Consider the following 21,567-nt stretch of genomic DNA (forward strand, 5'->3'; position numbering starts at 1 on the left):
ACATAAAGTTTGCTGCAATGTAAATCGAAATATCAAAGTAATTCTGAAACTTAAATTGTAATACATTTATAACACGAATCTGCAATGATTTCTATTATCACATATTTATTTTAACTTTACTGTTAAAATTGTCCTGGCACACACCTGTTCCAATCTTTAACATTTTCAGTATTTTTCAATTTGTTTGCGTTTTCTTTTTCATTGGCACTTAAGAAAATTAATTGTTAAAGTCCTTCTCAAAAGTTACACTACTCATCACTTATAGCAATTTGAGTATTTTCGACACAATCTTTCAAACTGTATGTGGAAATCCTAATCTATTCTCATGGGCAAAACTCATGGCAAGATTAACATACTTCTTAATGCCTTTGAAAGACTTCGCGGGATATTTTGTGTGTAGAGTCCAGCACAGATATTTCTGCCGTGCGATGCGCGACAGAACTAAAGAAGCAGTGTTGCTAATGGAGCAGATGCACAGCTGTTACGTACAACAAGGAAATTAGAGAATTCAGGTCTATCTAACGTTGAGTTTTAAACGTCATGCATTATACCAGGACTAGGATTAATATGTACTAACAAGTGGCTTTGTATGTAGCTACATACATATTGACTAAAAATTCGCAAAATATGAACTAACACATACGTAAAATTACCAAAAATGCTGCAAAGAAGACTTCTTCATACGATTCCTTATTTGAGTGATTTCAAACAAAATAAAAAAATATTATTTTTCATTGCATTAATGCACTGGTGGCGTTCTAACTGTACACTCCCAAAACCCGTATACACTGGTACGGAACTGCAACGGCAGATAACAACATGCCAACGTGTTAAACCGCGACATTTGGACACTCCTCCTCAAGCAGTATTATTATTTCCTCTCTGTCATCGGCGAAAGTCGGTTGCCTTTGTTCTACATTTACAAACGATGTCAGCTTCCACAACAATAACAAGTACATATACTGCCACTAGACGATAAGCTGCGCGGCTTTTTCTTTTGCTATGAACCAGGGCTGGCGCTAGTCATTTTGCCTCCCTGGGCGGTGGCGGTAGATGCCGCTCCATTTCGAACACCCCCCCACCCCCCCCCGCCATTACGCAGCAACGGGAAATTGAAAATCAATATATTCCTAAGTAAAACATCAAAATATAAAATAAATAATGAGACTTCTTATGCTATTTCAATACTATTAAGCGCAAAAGAATATCTCGCTCGACCACAGTTTTCAATAGGCTTATTTTTTTCTTCTCTTCAAATTTTGCCGCCCTGGCCGGTGGCACGGTTCGCCCTCCCCTTCCGTCGACCCTGCTATGAACTTGGTCACCCATCAAAGCATGGCAATTTTAACACAGAAAACAATATGCATCATATTAAAGTAGTGTAATTGGGTAGTTTCAAAATAATACTTTGTAGGTATCCTCTTTTATCCTCTTTTTTATCAATTGAATATCAGTTTTTGACATATTTTGACAATTTTTTGTCGATGTTTTAGCGTTTAGCGATGTTTTAGTAAAATTTCCCTTTTTTCCCACTCATACTTGGTAGGTATATCACGATCTTACGTGATATAACTTAACCTTTCCTTTTTTTCTTACTTATTGTTTCAAAATAATACTTTGTAGGTATCCCTTTTTTTATCAATTGAATATCAGTTTTTGACATATTTTGACAATTTTTTGTCGATGTTTTAGCGTTCAGCGATGTTTTAGTACAAATTTTCACTGCACCACTTTTTTCCCCACTCATACTTGGTAGGTATATCACGATCTTACGTGATATAACTTAACCTATCTTTTTTTCTTACGATTTTTTATTTTTTTTACGATCCTAAGTGATATAACTTAACCTATCTTTTTTTCTTACGATTTTTTAATTTTTTTACGATCCTAAGTGATATAACTTAACCTATCATTTTTTTTTATTTACGCACCGAACTAACTTACATTGGACTCCGTTTGTTTTATTTATTTCAGTATTTTAAAGTTTTTTCACATATTTTTTATATACCCTAAAAATGTGTAGATTTTTTTTAGTTGTGGCAATTTTTTTTTTTACGAATTTTAAAACTGTTCCGTCACCCTCTCGTTCTTCACGTCGTACGCGAAGGACTTCTCTGCGATCAGGATGACGCTGCACACGGTATCCTCGGGCAACGGACTGTTGAACTCGCAGACGATCTTGATGTTGGTTCGATTGTTGATAGGGGTAAAAAGACAGTTCTACGCCAGAAAATGATGCGTTTCTTGCAACCTTAACGGAAAAAATCGTAAAGGCAAACGCGAAAGCGATCAGATAACTCTGTTTCCGGTCGCCATTTTGGATTTCCGAGCATAGGTTCTATTCATACTTTTTCTCACGTATAGGTGTACGTGATGAATCCGCAAACAGATTTTTCCAAAGTCTTACAGTTTCCAAAATAACCCCACTTCCGGTCGCCATTTTGGATTTCCGAGCATAGGTTCTATTCATACTTTTTCTCACGTATAGGCGTACGTGATGAATCCGCAAACAGATTTTTCCTAAGTCTTACAGTTTCCAAGATAACCCCACTTCCGGTCGCCATTTTGGATTTCCGAGCATAGGTTCTATTCATATACAACTGAAAACTAATAATTAATATTATCTAAAGTTACTAATTAATATTATACAAGCAATTGATATATTTTTTTTGTTCTTGTTGCTAGTGTTGGGTAATTATAGTTGTTGCAAAATATAGCTCTCGCGTATGACATTTTCTGAGTTTTGTTGGGTATATAAGAACAATTTTACACGACCTCTCTCGGTTCTCCTCCGTAGCCGTGCGTGTTAAGGCGTTCACTCGTTCTTGTCATTGTTCGTTCTACGTGTGGCCTATAGGTTCGAACCCGATCGTGGTCGAAAGTTTTTCAGCGTGTCTAGGAGTCTTGATCAGCGTGTATATTTACTTCTCTGTGTTGAGTCTACGGATTCAGAACGGGGTTGTTTAATGTATATGTTGTTCTTGATATATACTGCTGGACAAAGAAAACCGGACAATTTAATATTTGACATCTGAATTGCAATTACTTATGAATTACGCTCTCAGTTTGGTAGTTTTCTGTAACTTTCGTTTTTGTTCTAATTTAACTTATTAATGTATGTAGAACATCCTCAAAGTTTGTTTTCTGTTGAATATATTTCCAATAATTTAGTTAGCCTTCGAATCAGAATGCATGCGTTATCACAAAAAATGCAAGAGTCCGGTTTTTTTTTGTCCAGCAGTATATATATATATATATGGTGTTCATGTATGTATCCAAAGCACATTGGAAACAATATTCGATCATTAGCTGCGTTCAACCACTGCTGCGGTGGAGTGACCACCCCCTGTCCCCGGGGGTCCCCCCTGTCCCTGGACCCCTGTCCCCGGGGTCCTATTCCTGTCCCTGGGCTCGTGTTCCCGGGAGTCCCTTTCCCCTCGTCCCTGGACCCCTGTTCCCGGGGTCCTATCCCTGTCCCCGGGCTCGTGTTCCCGGTTAAGTTAGGTTAAGTTGTCTAATGTCTATGTGTAATGTCTATGTCTATATGTAATGTCTATGTCCATGTCTCTGTCTTTGTAGTTTTTTTTTGTCCTAAGATTTTTTTAACGCAGGACTTGGAAAAAATTTTCGATTGATGAAAAAAAAAATGGTTCGATGACGACCTATGTTTATTTTGGTATGGTTGGACAGAGGACACCGAGACTCGACCGACGCACTAAACCCGACCTCTCTATGACAATTCGTTCAAAAGTTACGAGTGATCAAAGTTTTTGGGAGGGGGTGCGCTAACTTCTTAACCCTTGACCCCAGGACCACCAAAACTTGGTATACGTATTCTACACCTCCAAAATCGACAGGGGGCATCTAACGATGCCGTATGGGGGTGTTTTTCGATATATTTTTTCGATAACTCTTACCGTTTTCGAGATATTTGCAATTTAAAATTTTTTTAACGCTCGACTTAGAAAATTTTCGGTACATTTTTTTTTGTTCCATGACGACCTATGTTTATTTTGGTATGGGAGGACAGAGGACACCGAGACTCGACCGACACACTAAACCCAACCTCTCTACGCGTACTCTACGTCACCAAAAAAGGTTAAAGGTTCCAAATAACAATAGTTAGAGTTTCCCCAATCTAGTAAAGTGGATTGGTTGAAATCTCCAAGGCGTATTTTGCATTTTTTTTTCAAATATGAACACGTTAAAACTGAACTGTCTCGGATTTTGAGTTTTGTAATTACCCCGAGAAATTCTATATAAAATAACATACATGAAAAATATATTCACGTTAAGTAGAATTTTGATTTTTGTAATCACCCCGAGAAATTCTATATAAATAACATACTTGAAAATTGTATTCACAGTAGATTGAATTTTTTGAGTTTTGTATTCACCCCAAGAAATTCTATATAAATAACATGCTTGAAAATTGTATTCACGTTAAGTTGAATTTTGATTTTTGTATTCACCCCGAGAAATTCTATATAAATAACATACTTGAAATTTGTATTCACAGTAGATTGAATTTTTTGAGTTTTGTATTCACCCCAAGAAATTCTATATAAATAACATACTTGAAAATTGTATTCACAGTACATTGAATTTTTGAGTTTTGTATTCGCACCCAAGAAATTCTATATAAATAACATACCTGAAAATTGTATCGCTATATACTAGACTTTTTGATTTCTGTGATTTTGGAGAAAGCATAATGGCATCCACCACCAGTTTCAATCGTAAAAATGATAAAACTGAATGTGTTACTTGTGGGAAGCTAATCTCAAGGAACAATTTAACGGTACACAGGGCAAGATGTAGCGAAACAGGTTCGAGAATTAATCGTTCGTTACCTTCTAAGCCCTGTGCTCGATGCGGAAAAATGATCAGCATTGCAAATTTAAGTAAACATCTCAAAATTTGCAAACCATCGACCGGACAAGCATCGAAAAGGAAAATCGATCATTCAGAAACGGAAGCTTCCACTTCCAAGCAAATTAAATTATCCAATGAACCCAAACCAATTAGATCTGCATTCAACAACCAACTCCAGGATTTTTCAATTAAGTCAGAACCAGGCCGTGACATCCTTAGTTTCTTGGATGAAACGAAAACATCTGTACTAAATATTTTAAAAGATAAACTTGAAAACAACTCTATAAAAGTATACGTTGTTCTGTGTTCTGAATACGAGAAAGTTGATGGCACAACGAGTATTTTTTATCATCGTACAAAAAACCAGACACTTTATTTTGCTGACGTCGAAAATTTGGACAACTTCTATTATAAAGTTTCCAACGAGCTGGTTAAGAAACATGACGATTTCGAGGCTAAAGTGTCGGGATGGTCTCTATGTGGAAGTCCTCACACGTTAACTGTTTACGTGAACCAATTCTCGCCTCTTCGCGCTTTCAGCTACGTTCCTCTTCCACCGAACATTCAACACAAGAGGGCTGTGTTAAATATACAGAACAGCGATAACAAGTGTTTCCTTTGGTGTATATTGGCTGCACTGCATCCTGTTCATTGCAAAAATAATCCACAGTGGGTTGGACATTACAAACAATACGAGTCCGAGTTTGAAAGTGTAATGTCTGGCATCGAATACCCGGTGACATTGTCGGATATAACAAAGTTCGAAAATCGTGCAGGAAAACGCATCGCTATTAATGTATATTCCTTTACGTCAGATAAATATCTCGTGCATCCCGTAAGGATAACCGATATCGACGATGACGATGCTCGTGTGATTAATCTTCTTCTCATTTCAAACGACAGTGTGCACCATTACTGTCTCATTCGTTCACTATCACGCTTGGTCAGAAGTCAAACTACCAAGCATGCAAACAACATCGAAGTTTGCCCGAGATGCCTAACCACGTTCGACGATCGTGACCGACGTGATCATCAAAATCTTCATAGTCGTCAAATTGCTATCGAGAAACTTGCCGAACATAAAATTTATTGCGGCGACAACAGACCGGCTAGAATGTTGATGCCCGAAACGAACGAAGTCGAAGAATTCAAAATGCACAAGGCATTGTTGGAACATCCCGCAATCATCGTCGCAGATTTCGAGTCTTTCCTGAAACCACTCTCCTACTGCGAACCGGATCCTGAAATTTCCTCCACAACGCCGTACCAGCTTCATCAACCTAATAGTTTCGGCTATGTTGTTGTGCGACGTGATAAAATAAATGAAGCATATATATACCGCGGGCCAAATGTAATCGAACACTTCCTGGAAAAAATGGTGGAGGAGGTTGAGGTAATTGGTAGCGTACTGCTTACATCAAAACCGATGGCACCTTTAACTGAAAATGAACTTCAAAATTACAATTCCAATGAGGTGTGTCCGGTATGTGATCAAAGTTTCACTGATGAGAACAAAAAAATATTCCACCACGGTCATTTCAGCGGAAACTACATAGGTGGAATTTGCAACAAGTGCAATCTTAAAATCCAGAAACCTAAATTCATCCCCATATTATTTCACAACGGAAGCGGATATGATTTTCACCACCTGGTGAGACATCTTGGCTACGATCCGAAACGTATAGGTGTCTTGGCCGAGAATGAAGAACGCTACATTAGTCTCAGCAAGCAAGTGTCGATTCCGGACGTGAAGAACGAGAGGGTGACGGAACAGTTTTAAAATTCGTAAAAAAAAATTGCCACATACTAAAAAAAATCTACACATTTTTAGGGTATATAAAAAATATGTGAAAAAACTTTAAAATACTGAAATAAATAAAACAAACGGAGTCCAATGTAAGTTAGTTCGGTGCGTAAATAAAAAAAAATGATAGGTTAAGTTATATCACTTAGGATCGTAAAAAAATTAAAAAATCGTAAGAAAAAAAGATAGGTTAAGTTATATCACGTAAGATCGTGATATACCTACCAAGTATGAGTGGGGAAAAAAGTGGTGCAGTGAAAATTTGTACTAAAACATCGCTGAACGCTAAAACATCGACAAAAAATTGTCAAAATATGTCAAAAACTGATATTCAATTGATAAAAAAAGGGATACCTACAAAGTATTATTTTGAAACAATAAGTAAGTAAAAAAGGAAAGGTTAAGTTATATCACGTAAGATCGTGATATACCTACCAAGTATGAGTGGGAAAAAAGGGAAATTTTACTAAAACATCGCTAAACGCTAAAACATCGACAAAAAATTGTCAAAATATGTCAAAAACTGATATTCAATTGATAAAAAAAGAGGATAAAAGAGGATACCTACAAAGTATTATTTTGAAACTACCCAATTACACTACTTATTAAGCAGCAAAAATGACAGTCTCCTCTTCCTCCACCTAAATCCCATCTTTCGCAGCAAACGTCGCAAACTCTCTTGACTTCCCGCAAAATGTATGTCCGCCTGTAATTTGACATGCAATTTTTTCAATGTCGGCACTTCATTTTCACGCAGAGCGTAGTCGTTTTCATCGAAAGCGTCCACTGACGATTTGGTCGCTGGTCTTTGACGTTCTTTCCCGGGAGTGTGGAATGATGTGAAGGGGCCTTCTGACATCTCAAGAGATTGTCTTTCGTTCATGATAGTCCTGATTGTTCGTTCAGGAACAACAGTCGCAGCCGCTGCTCTCTTGCCAAAATGCTGAATTGGGATGCTAACACCTTCACTGCCTTCCTCCTTCATGAACTCGTGCACGTTGCTTAGAATTTCCAGAGCTTGGCTATGCAAGGTTTTTGATTTCAACTTTGACAGAACTGGAGGCATTATGGAATTTAACGTTCATTAACAAACACACACTTTCACATACACACACGCAACACGCACACAACGTCAAACCGGTAAAATACTTAGTATAAAATAAAAATATGGTGCTTCCAATCCAACAAAACTCACCGTCATTTTACCTGCCTTTCCCCTTCCGTGACAGAAATAGTGCTTCATTATTACAGTTGGCAACACTAGTTACTAGCTAGCCAATGAACATGCGCTGCATAAAAGAAGCAACCACTACGCCGTGCTATATTGCCACATTACCGTCCCTGCCGAACGGTGTGAACCGCGAGCTGGAGCGCTATTCAATTGTTTTCAATGATGTTTGCGCGAGTGTGTCCAGTAATGGAATGACAATATGGCAACAATAGCGAAGGTTTTCGAGCAGGGTAGAACACGTGATACTAAGAGAGAGGGAGACGAAACGAAAATTGGTATCTACGCAACGGCAAATTTATGTGTGTTGTACTCTAAGTCTCTGTGTATGTATGTATACATACATTATACATATACATTTGAATATACAGCGTGTAACAAATGTCCGGGAACACTTTAAAAAAGTTATTGTAGCCAAACGAGTAGCATTACAAAGATACAAAGTACATCATTTCAAAGAGTAAAGTTGTAAGTTTTTTCCTCTTTGCAGGTGTTACGTGTACGTGTAGTTCCATATATCGTCGCTAGGTGGTGTCATAATCTAGATTGCGCTCTCTGGAGCTGAGAAGGTTTTCTGCGTGCTAGAATTTGACAAAACAAAGAGTGCAACGGATATCCAACGAAAATTTAGGATGAAGTACGGGAAAGCAGCACCAACCAGGAAGCCAATCTACAATTCGCATGTAAAGTTTGTTGAAACTGGGTGTTTGTGTGTCAAGGAGAGAAGTGGTCGGCCAGGTGAAAATGACATTGAGCGAGAGAGAGAAGCTTTCACAAGGAGTCCGAGAAAATATATACGCAGAGCTTCACGTGAGTTGGCGAAATTTATTCTCGGCCCGTGCGCAGAAATCTGTAGCTACGGCTCTGACTACCACTGTACCAAAAATTATCAATTTCTGAGATGTCAAGGTTCAGACCCTACAGCAATTGGCATATTTTTTGTGTATTTGTATTATTTAGCACTGATTTTATGCCACCTTTGACCAATCGCGACGATGAGGATGAATGATTGGATGACACTGACGAATGGACACTCACAAAGAACAGAAGGCCGGGACTCGAACCAGTGAACGTCAGTGGCGAGAGCAAATTTGGGCCACTGAACTGTGCCACTGAGGCAGTGTTTCATTTTTGCAAGATTTTACCACATGGTTTGCAATTTGAAACGAACAAGGCTTCTTCCAGGAAGCTTAAAGTTTACACTTGAGAATGATATTATAAAATGTAAACCGCAAACGAAAAACGGGGCGCATGAATAAACAAAAGGAAAAACAATTCCTAACAACAATGTAGCCGCTGATCTTTGTAGAGGCAGCCCCTACTACATCAAAACTCATGTCAAAATCGTCCAGTTCAGTCGTTTTTACTCTTTGTTGGTGACTTGAAGACAACGATCACACCTCGAGCCTCTGCCGAAGTTAAAAAGCACTGCTGATAAGTTGTACAGACTTTTCAGAAATTCCAGAAGCTTCGGCCGTGACTTTTTGTACTTCTGCAAAGGTGATGTTCTTCCTTGCTTCTTCGTTATATGCAAGATTTCTGAAAAAACTTGTAAACGTTTCCAATGTTTACCTTACTTTATTTTTTAACGTCCGTTCGCCAGGCACGTACGCCACCATCACTTACACCTGCTATTGCACCGCACGTAGGACGCTGCTCCTCAATGTAATTCATAATGAATGCAAAACCAAATAATCCGTTCGCAATACACCAGCGAAGACAAAATGAACCGCATACGTACAGTCAACGGCAAAGATAATGGTAAGCAAATTGTCCACCGCTATTTTCATTACTTTCTTATTCTACATCCTGTGTTGTATTAAGGAATGAAAATATTTTGTTTCGAAGCAGACATTGTTCCCTGCTTATTGACGTCTGTATTTCAATTCATTCTCAACACATTGTGTAATTCAGACCGAATGAAAATGGTGATGGAGAATTCGCCTGCTGTTTCTTTCGCCGGTGGGTGTACAAAGCGCCAAGTGTCGACCGAGCAGCTTAGAAGAAGCGTGGCATCTTTGGAGGGCCAGGGGTGTCGAGGAGGCAAGGGGAAGCTCGACCTTGACTGGACTGTTTAGGTGGCGGGGAATTTAGCCAGAATTTAGTTTCCTATCAAGAGGAATTCTGCAACTTCACTGATGTTCGACGTGCTTTTTCTTCCGATTCCAGTTAACACTACATTCCGAAAACAAATAATTTCTGTAGCTATAGTACATCTTCATATCTCTCCCAGAAATTAGTAGCGGATTCCACTATAGGCCTTTTCAGTTCTTACGGCAGGCTCCCTCGAAGCTGGCAAGGGAAGTGTGGAGCGGGGAATTCGCAGCAGACCAAGCAGACAACAGCGGTGGCGCCGAGAGATACGACGTGGCGGAAATAAGTACTACGTGAACCTCGTTCTACAGGCTGCCGCGTTTCTTATCGCGATGGATTGGTCACCTCCCCGCTCCCCACTTCCCTTGTCAGCTTCTAGAGTGCCCGCCGTAAGAACTGAAAAGACCTATAACTATCTGCCGGTGTGTTCCGTTAGGGCTGTCGGGCGTGAATCTTTCTTTGCTTCATACCCTGAAATCTATTGTTAACTTGATTTATTAGAATATCTAAAGCACGGTAAAAATATTTACTACAAAACAATCCAATTTGCCGAGAGAGCCAATATCTTCTGTCAGTTCGTCGAATATCTTTTCCGTTTCGAAGAAATTGTGAGTAGGGGCGGGGAGCGGTGGAAATCAGCCTTGCCAGCACATTTTGTTGTCTGTCGTCTACACTTCGGCGATCTAAACAATTCAGCTAATGAAGGATTTCTTCTAATCTGATAATCCACTTTCTACTTTTCTAGTGATTAACATTTTCTGTTTGCATTTGCATGGGCAGAAAAATATGAAATGTTCTCTTGAAAATATTTTTTTTAACGCCGACAGGAAACCTTCTGTGAACTATCAGTCTTTCTTCATTTATCATTCTTACTGCACTCCCAAAGTTCGTTTCCTCCCCGCCCGCAGAGGTTGCGGGGGTGTTATTTACGCCATTGACATTATCCACTTATTCGTTGTTTCAGTTTCGGGTGACTTTTAATGGTCCTCTCTGTATTATTATATGCAAGTCTTATAACATTAAATCTTATAAGTGTTTGAAAAAAGTTCAGGCTTGACACTTCTGAAATAGTTTTGCCGAAATATAAGCTTACACAATGCTCTACAAAATAAAACTTTTTGAGAGCTGTTTTCCGGTTAAGAGGTGATATAAAATATTTCATGTACGCTGATCACGAATATGTTATTGGTTTTCTTCCATCACGTCAGAATTTTTCACAAAATATAAATTAAATTTCAGCCGAGAGCGGTATTTACATACGAAAATCAAGTTACAGACATTAGGGAAATATTACACAAGGAATGTAAATCTCACAACAAATAGTCATAAAAAGTATACGAAATGTATAATTTGAATTAGGTATTTACCTCATTTCTTCTTTTTCCTTATTTAGAAGCATCGAAGATTGGATTTTCTTTTGTGAACGGTGTTTGGTTCCTCACGTAGCAACGTCCAACAGTAATCCGCCATCATTGTTGTACTCCATCTTCCCTGGTATCGGTGCTCCATGTCGCTAATATCTTGATGGAAACGCTTTCCATGTTCCTCACTGACTTCACCTAAGTTAGGAGGAAATCTGTCCAAATGCGAGAACAGGAAATGAATTTTAAGGCTCATGTTGCATCCTAAATTTTTGAACTTGAGCAGCATATGAGACACGATGCTCTTGTAATTTTCATGTCTGTAATTACCCAAGAAATTTTCACATACACTTCTGAAAGCTGTCCAAGCTTCCTTTTCCATGTTGTTCATGCATTCTTCGAAACTGGAATCTTGAAATCACTTTCGTATTTAAGGTCCTATGAAAATTCCCTCTTTCAACTTAGCATGTGAGATACTTGGAAATTTTTTGGTGAGGTATTTGAAACACTCTCCATTCTTATCGAGAGACTTAACGAATTGCTTCATGAGACCTAATTTTATATGTAATGGAGGTCCTCGCAGGGTCAACTAGGCTGGCGTTCGCCACATTTTTACTGCCCTGGATGCGTTCGTGTCTTAAGAGGCCAATTTTTTTGTGTCAAGTTTTTCTCTCTATCTCTACTGTCCCATTCGCAAATATAACATGGATATTTTGTGTATCCTAGCTGATGCCCCATCAATAAACAAATAACTTAATAACTTTTAGGTCACCACACAAAACCCAATTCTGTTCTCCGTAATTTATCTTCTGCAAGAGCAGTGACATATTTTGGTAATTCTCCTTGAGGTGTACGGAATATGCTAATGGCACAGAAGGGTATTGGTTTCCATTGTGTAGTAGGACAGCCTTTGAACTTAACTTGTTTAAATCTATGAATAACCTCCAATCCTGTGCAGAATAGCCATTCCTGTAAGTCTCTTCATGAGTTTGGTCACATCATTACAATACACCAAATCTTCTTCCGCAGAAAAGTATTGAATAAATTCCTCCGGTGCCTAAATAATGTTGAAGATGTCCCTGCAGCAAGTAAATTTTTCTCTTTCAATATCGATCCTAAGAGTTCAACAGCTTGCTTTGATAAATTCAAGTCTCTCACCAAATCATTAAGTTCTGGTTGCGTAAAGAGCTGGGGCTCGTTTCCCTCCTCAACGCGATAATCATCATCTTGTGTGTCGATCACGGAATCAGAATCCGAACCTATCTGTAAACCACTTGGTGGATCAGGTACCGGGACATCAGGACCGTGAGGTACAGGTCTCATTGCCGATCGCACATTAGGATACTGTATTGTTTTTTTGTTCTTTGCATTAAAACCTTTCACTTCACAAGAACAAAAGTAACAATCACTGCTGTGATTAGTTGCCTCCCGCCACACCATAGGGACACCAAAAGCCATAGCTTGCTTCTTACCTTTTGTCCAGTTCCTTAAATCTTCTACACAAACTCGGCACACTGTGTGGGGCGCAAATGATTTATCTTGATCCCCTAGTCTAATCCCGAAATAAGCATGATATGCTGCCTTAACAAATGACGTATTTTTTTGCCTTTGCTTCAACACCACGTAACTTCCACAGATGTAACAAATATTACTGGGATTGTTTTTGCACTTCCTACGTTCCATTTTCCTGCATGTGCACTCAATCAACTGCGCAACAACAAGAGATGACAACTAATGTCACATTGGCGGAAAACTTTTGTCGCGTCCACCAACTACTGCCATCTAGTATTTCGCACTTCGTAATGCTGTCTGTTACTGCCATCTGCTGTGAAATTCATGAACTAAGTACACTAACAGGTTATTCTGTGTATGTCGCATGAGCTGTACTGTTTCATTTGCAAAAAAAAAGATATATTTCATAAATATCTGTTAAAAACAAATACGTCCATATTGAAATATAGGCATTTTTTAATGTAAATATCAAATTTCTGAAGTTCGAGTTTTGTGCAAAAACTATACGTGATGGAGCAAAACAAACATCATTTTCGATGTTTCCACATCGAAATCATTAAGAAAATGTCAACATTTCCCAAACAGCAAAATCACTGTAGAGCAGTGAATTTATCTGCACATAGAAAACAGAACATTATACGGCAGTGTATATAGCGTAATTTAAAGTCGCAGTTGTCTATGGAAAAATTTATTTTAATTAACAATCACAGAACCTAATTGTACAGAAAAAATGACATTTAGTAGTTAATTATAGAATATAACCCCTTGCAAATGAGTACCGCTGGGCTCCACGCATTCATCCAAGCTACGTCGGACCAGTGTGACACTGTCCATGTTTGTCGGGATACTGGTAGCGAGATCTCTGATGCGATCCTTCAGTTCCAAGAGCGTCCTTGGAATATTACGTATGAAAATCCCCCAAAGAGAAGTCCAAAGAGGACAAATCCGGGGATCATGCTGGCCACGGGTTGTCACCATAACGGGGAAACGGTCGCCAGAACAACCACCAAAGTGAAAATGTAGCGGTTAATCTGTTTCGCGATTGTTACTTTGGCTCTTATTCCCTTCGCGTTCGCTCTTGTTCCGTTCGCGCTTAATCCGTCTCACGTTTAAACTAGGGATGGCCAGATCCAGATCCTAGCGGATCCGAAATCCGGATCCGGTTGGTTCCGGATCCTTAGGATCCGGATCCTAAAATTTTTCGGATCCGGATCCACGGATCCGGAATTTTCAGATCCGGATCCAGAACTTTCGGATCCGAATCCAAAATTTTCGGATCCGGATCCGTTTTGCCATCCCACATGCGCTTCTTTGGAAAGTAAGAATGTGCTTATAACATATTGTTACCTGCTAATATACATATATATATATATATATATATATATATATATAATATACATACATACACACATATATATATAGTGTGTGTACGCGCGTGCGCGATTTGTAATTAATTAATACACTTACAAGCGAGGTCTAAGTCTGCCCCTCCGATTTCCATGAAACTTGGTAGGTGTATAGAGGCCCCCCTCAAAGGTCAAGATGAGGAGAAATTGAAGTGGGGATCTGACCCCGAAACCACGTAAATATGGCATAGGAAAAAACAGGGGGCATAGGGTCTCTCTATACACCTGTCAAATTCCATGGAAATCGGAGGGGGACACAGGGGTCAGATGATCCACACGTCAATTTGTACTCATCCTGATATTTGAGGCGGGTTTTGCCCCCTAAAACAGTTTTTTAGCCGAAACAAAAAAAAACACGTATTTCTTCCTTTGGGCCCCTCTAAACACCTGCAAAGTTTCATGAAAATCGGAGGGGGACACAGGGGTCAGATCCTTACTTCAATTTGTCCTCATCTTTTCATTTGAGGGGATTTTGCCCCTAAAACAGTTTTTAGCTGAAACAAAAAAACACGTATTTCTTCCTTTGGGCCCCTCTATACACCTAACACGTTTCATGGAAATCGGAAGGGAACACAGGGGTCAGATCCCCATTTCAATTTGTCCTCATATTGACATTTGAGGGGAGGTTGCCCCCTAGAACAGATTTTTAGCCCAAACAATAAAAACACGTATTTCTTCATTTGGGTCCGTTTATACACACACCTGCCAAGTTTCATAGAAATCGGAGGGGGACTCAGCGGTCAGATCCCCACTTCAATTTGTCCTCATCTTGACAATTGAGTGAGTGGGTTTTGCCCTGTAAAACCGTTTTTTAGCTGAAACAAAAAAACACGTATTTCTTCCATTGGGCCCCACTATACACCTGCCAAGTTTCATGGAAATCGGAGGGGGATACATAGGTCAAATGCACACTTAAATTTGTCCTCATATTGACATTTGAGGGGGGGGGGTGGTTTGGCCCCTAAAACAGTTTTTTAGCCGAAACAAAAAGAACACGTATTTCTTCATTTGGGCCCGTTTATACACACACCTGGCAAGTATCATGGAAATCGGAGGGGGACACCGGGGTCAGATCCCCACTTCAATTTGTCCTCATCTTGACATTTGAGGGGATTTTGTCCCCTAAAACAGTTTTTTAGCTGAAACAAAAAAAACACGTATTTCTTCCTTTGGGCCCCACTATACGCCTGCCAAGTTTCATGGAAATCGGAGGGGGACACTTAGATAACCTCCCTTGTTAGTCTTACACTTTGTAATTATATAACACTGCATAATTTGGTATAACATTTCTATCTTGTTATATGTGTTAAAGGTTTCATCATGGAATTGAATGTCTCACATTTATGTGTGTTTTCATTTCCAATACATTCCAATGAATACATATTCGTTTTAATGGCATTTACAAAATCACCTCTGACATTTTATGTTAAACAAGTAAGATTATTTTTGTGCACGAGTGTGTTAGCCGATGCGTAGCAAAGTATTTTAGGAACAACACTTGAAAAAAATTCTTGTAGGACTAACTAATGAAAAATTTCTTTGTAATCGAAGATCATAATACCTTTTAAGGTGTGGTAATATTATAATTTGATTGAGATACGAAACTCTCGGATCCGGATGCAAAAAATCCGGAATTTTCGGACCCGGATCCGGATCCAGATCCGAAACTTTAAGACCCGGATCCGGAATTTTCGGATTCGGATCCAGATCCGAAACTTTCAGATCCGGAACTCTCGGATCCGGATCCAGATCCGGAACTTTCGGATCCGGATTTTTCGGATCCGGATCCATTTGGCGATCCCTAGTTTAAACCCTTTGCGCTCTTTTTTTCGATTTTTTTTTCCGTTCGAACTTGTTCCCTTTCGCTCCCGTTTCTCTTGCGTTTAATCATGAGTTTCGTTTAGCGATTTTGCCCTTTCGCGCTTAATCTCTTTCGCTTCTATTCCAGCACCTCACGGTTATCACATCCTGTGGCCACGCCCGTCACAAGAAATCCCCCACAGTGCACAGAGTAACAACAAACAAACCCTAACTCAAACACAGTCTAATGTAAATGGACATTCATGCATAGTATACTGACGCTGTTCCCAACCGCACACTGTTTCCAGCAATTTCCAGAAATTACTCAATGAACACTTACGTGTGTGTGTGTGTGTGTGTGTACATGTGTGTACGTACGAGCCCAAACCATCCTATATTATCTGACATCCAGCTAATCGTAGTCTACACTGCAACCGCAGTGGCAAATATACAATCGTGAACAGCGAAAGTTTACGATGGGATGATTCTGAAGTAAAATTCAAGCATTCGTGTTCTGCAGACGCTGACACATATGCCTCATCGAACATTCCTAATACGTTACCGGGAACGTAATTTCCTGTAGACACGCATCGTCTCCTGTGAGTGATCTCGTGTGATTGCGTTTTCCTTTTCTGCGTAAGCCATCAGCGGGCGAGTTGAGATGTATAACCCCCGAGTCAATTACGCGTCCCCGAAAGGTGCGTCATCCACCCGCAGGCTGCGACGGTAAACTAGGTCGAGATTGAAATATTAATGAAGTCTGTCAACTGCCTAACCGTCTCCGTCGCACCCCATCGCGGCACTCCCTTTGTTCTGGTTGATAGGATACTTTGGGGGCTTCTTCCGAAACAGAAAAATAGCCGTCGATATCAGGAAGTATTAAACTGATTGCTTTTCCGTATCGCGCAAATTGTTTCGATTCTTATTGACCTTGCCGATTCAAAATATGCAATTTCCGACAGATTCCTAAAACTCATTTCACTCATAGTTGCAGCTTTCTAATTCAATTAAAATTCAAGGTAGCTCCATCAAACAAAAGCCATAATTTAGCAAATTTTCTACTCTATCATTTCGGTTATGTTCACTTTTTGTCTACAATTCGCCGTTTTCTAAATATTATTTCATTCAAATTTTCAAGGTGAATTTTTGTGAATTTTTTTCAAGATGGCGGCGATCCTAAAGGTCAGAGAGTGGTGAACTCTTCAAAATCGGATTCTTCACATTTGATTACTATAGAGGCAGTTGTCTTCATTTCTGTCGCAATTAGTTTCCAAAACGACATTACTTTACTAGACTGTAAGGTGTTCACTGAATGTAGCACATACTACTGTCAGATTTTTTAATCCTGTTCCGAAAGCCATTCAAAAATGAAACTCACACCAAACAAAGATTACATTTAAGTGTATAACATACCTTATTTCCACCAAAATTGAAGACACGTTTTTTTAGGTATTCAAGGTCAAAAGTCAATCGTGTGACCTTGAAATAAAAGTCTCAATATTTTCATATGGGCCTATTTATTGCGAAAACTATGCTCCCTTAGCTTCAAAATAAGCCCAAGATGAAAGTTATACCATAATCAGAAGAAAAGTTATGATTTTTTTCTTGACCTTGTAAACTTAAATTTGACATTTTTTTATAATGTTGCTACACTGCTGTACAAACACCGTGTATCATTGATGGATAGAACCTTACACTAGCAAGCTACTTCATCTCTACCATCCTACCAAATGTTTTGAAAATCTGAGATGGTCGGGTTGAAAACTTCATATTTTGTGATGATTTTAAGACTAAAATTGGTAAACGCTGTTGGTGCCACAATAATCCAAACGCCGTTTTCCACGTTAAACTGTGAAATGTGCCATGCTTTATAATATGGTAAACGTGAAATGTGGCTGGTAGCCCTATAAGTAGTTCAAACAGCGTGTAAAGAGGTCACTAGTGTGCACGTTCTTACGGGCTGATGTGCGGAACGATGCGATTTCCCAACACTTTCGCTTTTGGCACTTACATCGTTTTCCATTTTTAGTCCTCATTTGGCATGGAATGACCCGCACTTTGGCCGAGTTCCGTTTTGTGAAAAATAATTAAAAACCTGATTTATTACAAATTTAAAATACCCAGATGATTTTTTCAGTCTATCACAAGACGAGCAATGTATGAGTCTCCATCGTGGTCTGCAAACCTTGTCCCAGCTAACTGTGGAGCAAGTCCGCGCATTGCGTTAACATCCCAAATTGTGAACCATTTCATCTGCTTAGAATTACTTCTACAGAATTCTCGTGGATCTTCGTGTGGTTTACTGGGGCCTCCTCGATAAGGTAGGTTTGCAAGCAAGGGGTCCCGAGTTCGATGTCCGGTGGAGACAAATTGCACGCTGATCTCACTTTAAACTGTAAGTCCAGTCCCGATTAACCTGTCTGTGAAAATAGTGGTCTTAAAGCAACAATTGAATCAATCAATGCAATGCTATGGTTTGCTTTTACTGTGGTCGAGACATACCTAATAGTTTCGTGGCTATGTTAAACCTATTAAATAGGTTCAATAATATTTAATAGGTTAAACCTATTAAATAGGTTTAATAATATTTAATAGGTTAAACCTATTAAACACGAAGACAACACGAAGATTCTAAACTCCGTACCAGCTAACTATAGGCCAGATGAACGAGAACAAGTCTCTGCGCAAGTAGTGATGCGAGATGGCTCCACCAATGAACAGTGAGAGGAACGGGATTGTGCAATGGGCGACGGGAGTTAAAGAGCTTCCACATGGGAAAAAAAACAACTTTGGATGAAAAGTCGCCGCGCAGCTTTCCCTTCTTCTGTTCAGCTCGGGCCATAAGGAAGCATGGTCCACTCTCCCCCTCCCCTCCACGCGGGAGTACGGTGCACAGGAGTCGCGGGTCTGCTCAGGTTTCGTTGCTTGTGGTTCCGCTTATACCAGATTTCCTCCTTCGCTATACAGCGTTGCAAACTTTTGAAAAGGATAATACGGAACGCCCATGGCAAACGGACCGTATTTTTGTTTCGAGGTCCGTACGATTGGTTTAAGAATTTCTTACGGAGATATTAGGGATAAAACTTCAACAGCAAATTTTGACAAGCCGTGCATTTAGCGTACGGAATAAGGTCTGGACCGTACGGTTGGCAACGCTGCCCTTTCACCACTCGATTTTCCTCCTTCTCCTCTGCCGATATGCGCGGCCCTTGCTCTACAGTTAGCCGAGACAGGGTTACAAGGAGATGCAATTTTTCGGAACTTTCAATGTCAGAATGGTTTTTCGATAGGAGAGGAAATTTCGAGAACGGTGGTCGAGAAGGAGAGGCGACAAGAGGAGATCGAGGATTTTTCTTCGAAACTAAGGGAATAACCGAGGCTGGAGACACAGGAACAGACCATACTTACAACCTCACATGATGAAACAATTTCCAAAGTGCTGTCAGATATTTAGTTATGCTTGGTTGATTGATTGATTGATTGACTTGGTTTACTTTACTTCGCATTTCTGCCACTTTTGGCTAATCGAGAAGATGAGGATGAGTGATGATATGATGAAAGTGATGAAAGGACACACGAAAGGACACACATCCATGCTCAGGCCGAAATTCGACCCTGGGACCTCTGACGTCAACGCTCGTTGTGATGACCACTTCGCCTCGGAGGCCGGCTATTTACCCTTGCGTTGGCCTGTTGTTCAGTTCATTTAATTACGTAAATCCACAAGGGGATTATTATTCATAAATATAATGAAACCCAAATTACAAATTGTTTTATGAACATGAGTTTACAATCTTTAATGACTTTTGTTCGTTGATAAACTGTCCTGTCCTTTGTTTTCTCAAGCGATTTCGTTACCTTCCAATTTTATCTTCCTGCTATTTGCTCTTTTGTTATGTTCTCTTTTATTCTACGGCATATCCTTCTATACCTTAAATGTATCCTGGCCAACGTTCGTAAAACTTTTATGAAACTGATTATGCTTCTAATTCCTGTTTTTTTTTCATTCTCTTCACTCCGTTCTGTTTTGTGTAGGCCTTTTCATCCTTTTCAATATTCTGAAAAAAAGATTAATTTTTTATTAATTTCTTTCAATGTGCAAGCTTCACATCTCTATGTCGATCAATTTGCGATTGTTTGCTAATTAACTTGTTTGTTAGTAACATTATACTTACAAGTCTTAATCGTGTGCTTATGTACACTCCAAGATCTCTTCTAATCTACACCCTGTCTCGGTAATCTCTGGAGGAAGCGAACGAAAACAAGGCTATGCGCAAGTAATGAGTCTACAGGCCTCGACCAATGAACATGGAAGAGAAGAAGTGAGTGCATGGAGGGGAAAGTGCCACTGCAGCTACTAGCCGTTTGCAGCAACCTGCACTTCTTTGCTCGGCCCACTCGCTTTCTCCCCTTCTCTACTGTCATGCGCTACTCTCAACTACAGATTCCCTAGAGTGAATGTAGTAAAACTAGTGAAATGTGTCTAGTATTATTACCCAATAAAATGTTACGACAAATGCACGCAAAAGCCAGTGCTTAGGTAAAGGTGAAGCTAAGTAATGAAAATTCAGATTAGAAATCCTTTTTGACATTTGCCATTTCTCTTTCCAGGTCGCCGCTGGACAGAGATCGAAGTGGAAGAAGAGGAGGAAAGCGTGGATCATCCATTTCGAGGCAGAGCTTCCACGGACGGCCACCTGATGTCGCGACCGCGCCCCTGGCAGTTTCCACCGCCATCTGCAGGGATTATCAGGAACCACGAGCACTGCCTCGCAAACAGGCGAATGAGCATATCAATGCGAGGCAACAATGCAAGCTATTAATGATTGTTGCACACACAACAGAGCTGTAACTAGAGGCGCCTCCTGCAAAAAAATAAAAGTTGGAAAAAGAGTATATTTTGTGGTGGCCTGTTAAGTTATTATTATTATCAGTTTTGAAATAAAACATGTAAATAATATATTTCTAGCTTCGTTCGAAATGCAGCGGATTATTTGATAGTGACATCAAGTTTACGCTTACTTATTAAAATCACATGTTTCATAGTAGATGCACTTCATGCATCCAGGTGCAACGCTTGCTATACCTGTCTAGTAAACGTGGCAAACATTTTGGTCACTATAGTGAGTTGCAAAAAGGAAGATAAAAGTGTCCTAAGATAAGTGAAAGTGGCAAATCCCTCGTAAGAGTTCAATCACTTTGTGTAAATTAACTCTAAGCATTAAGCTTCGTGGGTAAGTGTTTTTCAGATGAACGGTTCCATTTAGACACGTCTACAGCCCAATGCCAGTGGCGGGGGTTTGGTTCCAAGACTGGGGGGCAAGGTGCTAAATCTGGGGGGGAAGGTGTTAAAACTGGGGGGAAAGTTCAGTTTACTTTCCTTGGTAGATAAGGTTTAGCATAGTGCGTGGGCAAAAGTTGCAAAAAAGTAGGGGACAGCTGCCTAATCTGCCAACTGCCCCTCCCTAATCCCCGTCACTGCCCAAT

General features: G+C 39.7%; 1 protein-coding gene across 1 annotated transcript in view; it reads left to right on the forward strand.

Moving 5' to 3' along the window:
* Positions 1–21,038, forward strand: part of LOC145989146 (ras-related and estrogen-regulated growth inhibitor-like) — a 309,491-nt gene extending 288,453 nt beyond the window's left edge. The window contains exons 7-8 of the mRNA XM_083124437.1: positions 10,148–10,174; positions 20,692–21,038. Coding sequence (XP_082980563.1) covers positions 10,148–10,174; positions 20,692–20,903 — 239 coding nt within the window. The 3' untranslated portion in view covers positions 20,904–21,038. The remainder of the gene's footprint in view (positions 1–10,147; positions 10,175–20,691) is intronic.
* The last annotated feature ends 529 nt before the right edge of the window (positions 21,039–21,567 follow it).

This window comes from Lepisma saccharinum, chromosome 6 (assembly GCF_977018435.1).
Source record: "Lepisma saccharinum chromosome 6, izLepSacc3.1, whole genome shotgun sequence".
In the NCBI taxonomy this organism is placed as follows: Eukaryota; Metazoa; Arthropoda; class Insecta; order Zygentoma; family Lepismatidae; genus Lepisma; species Lepisma saccharinum.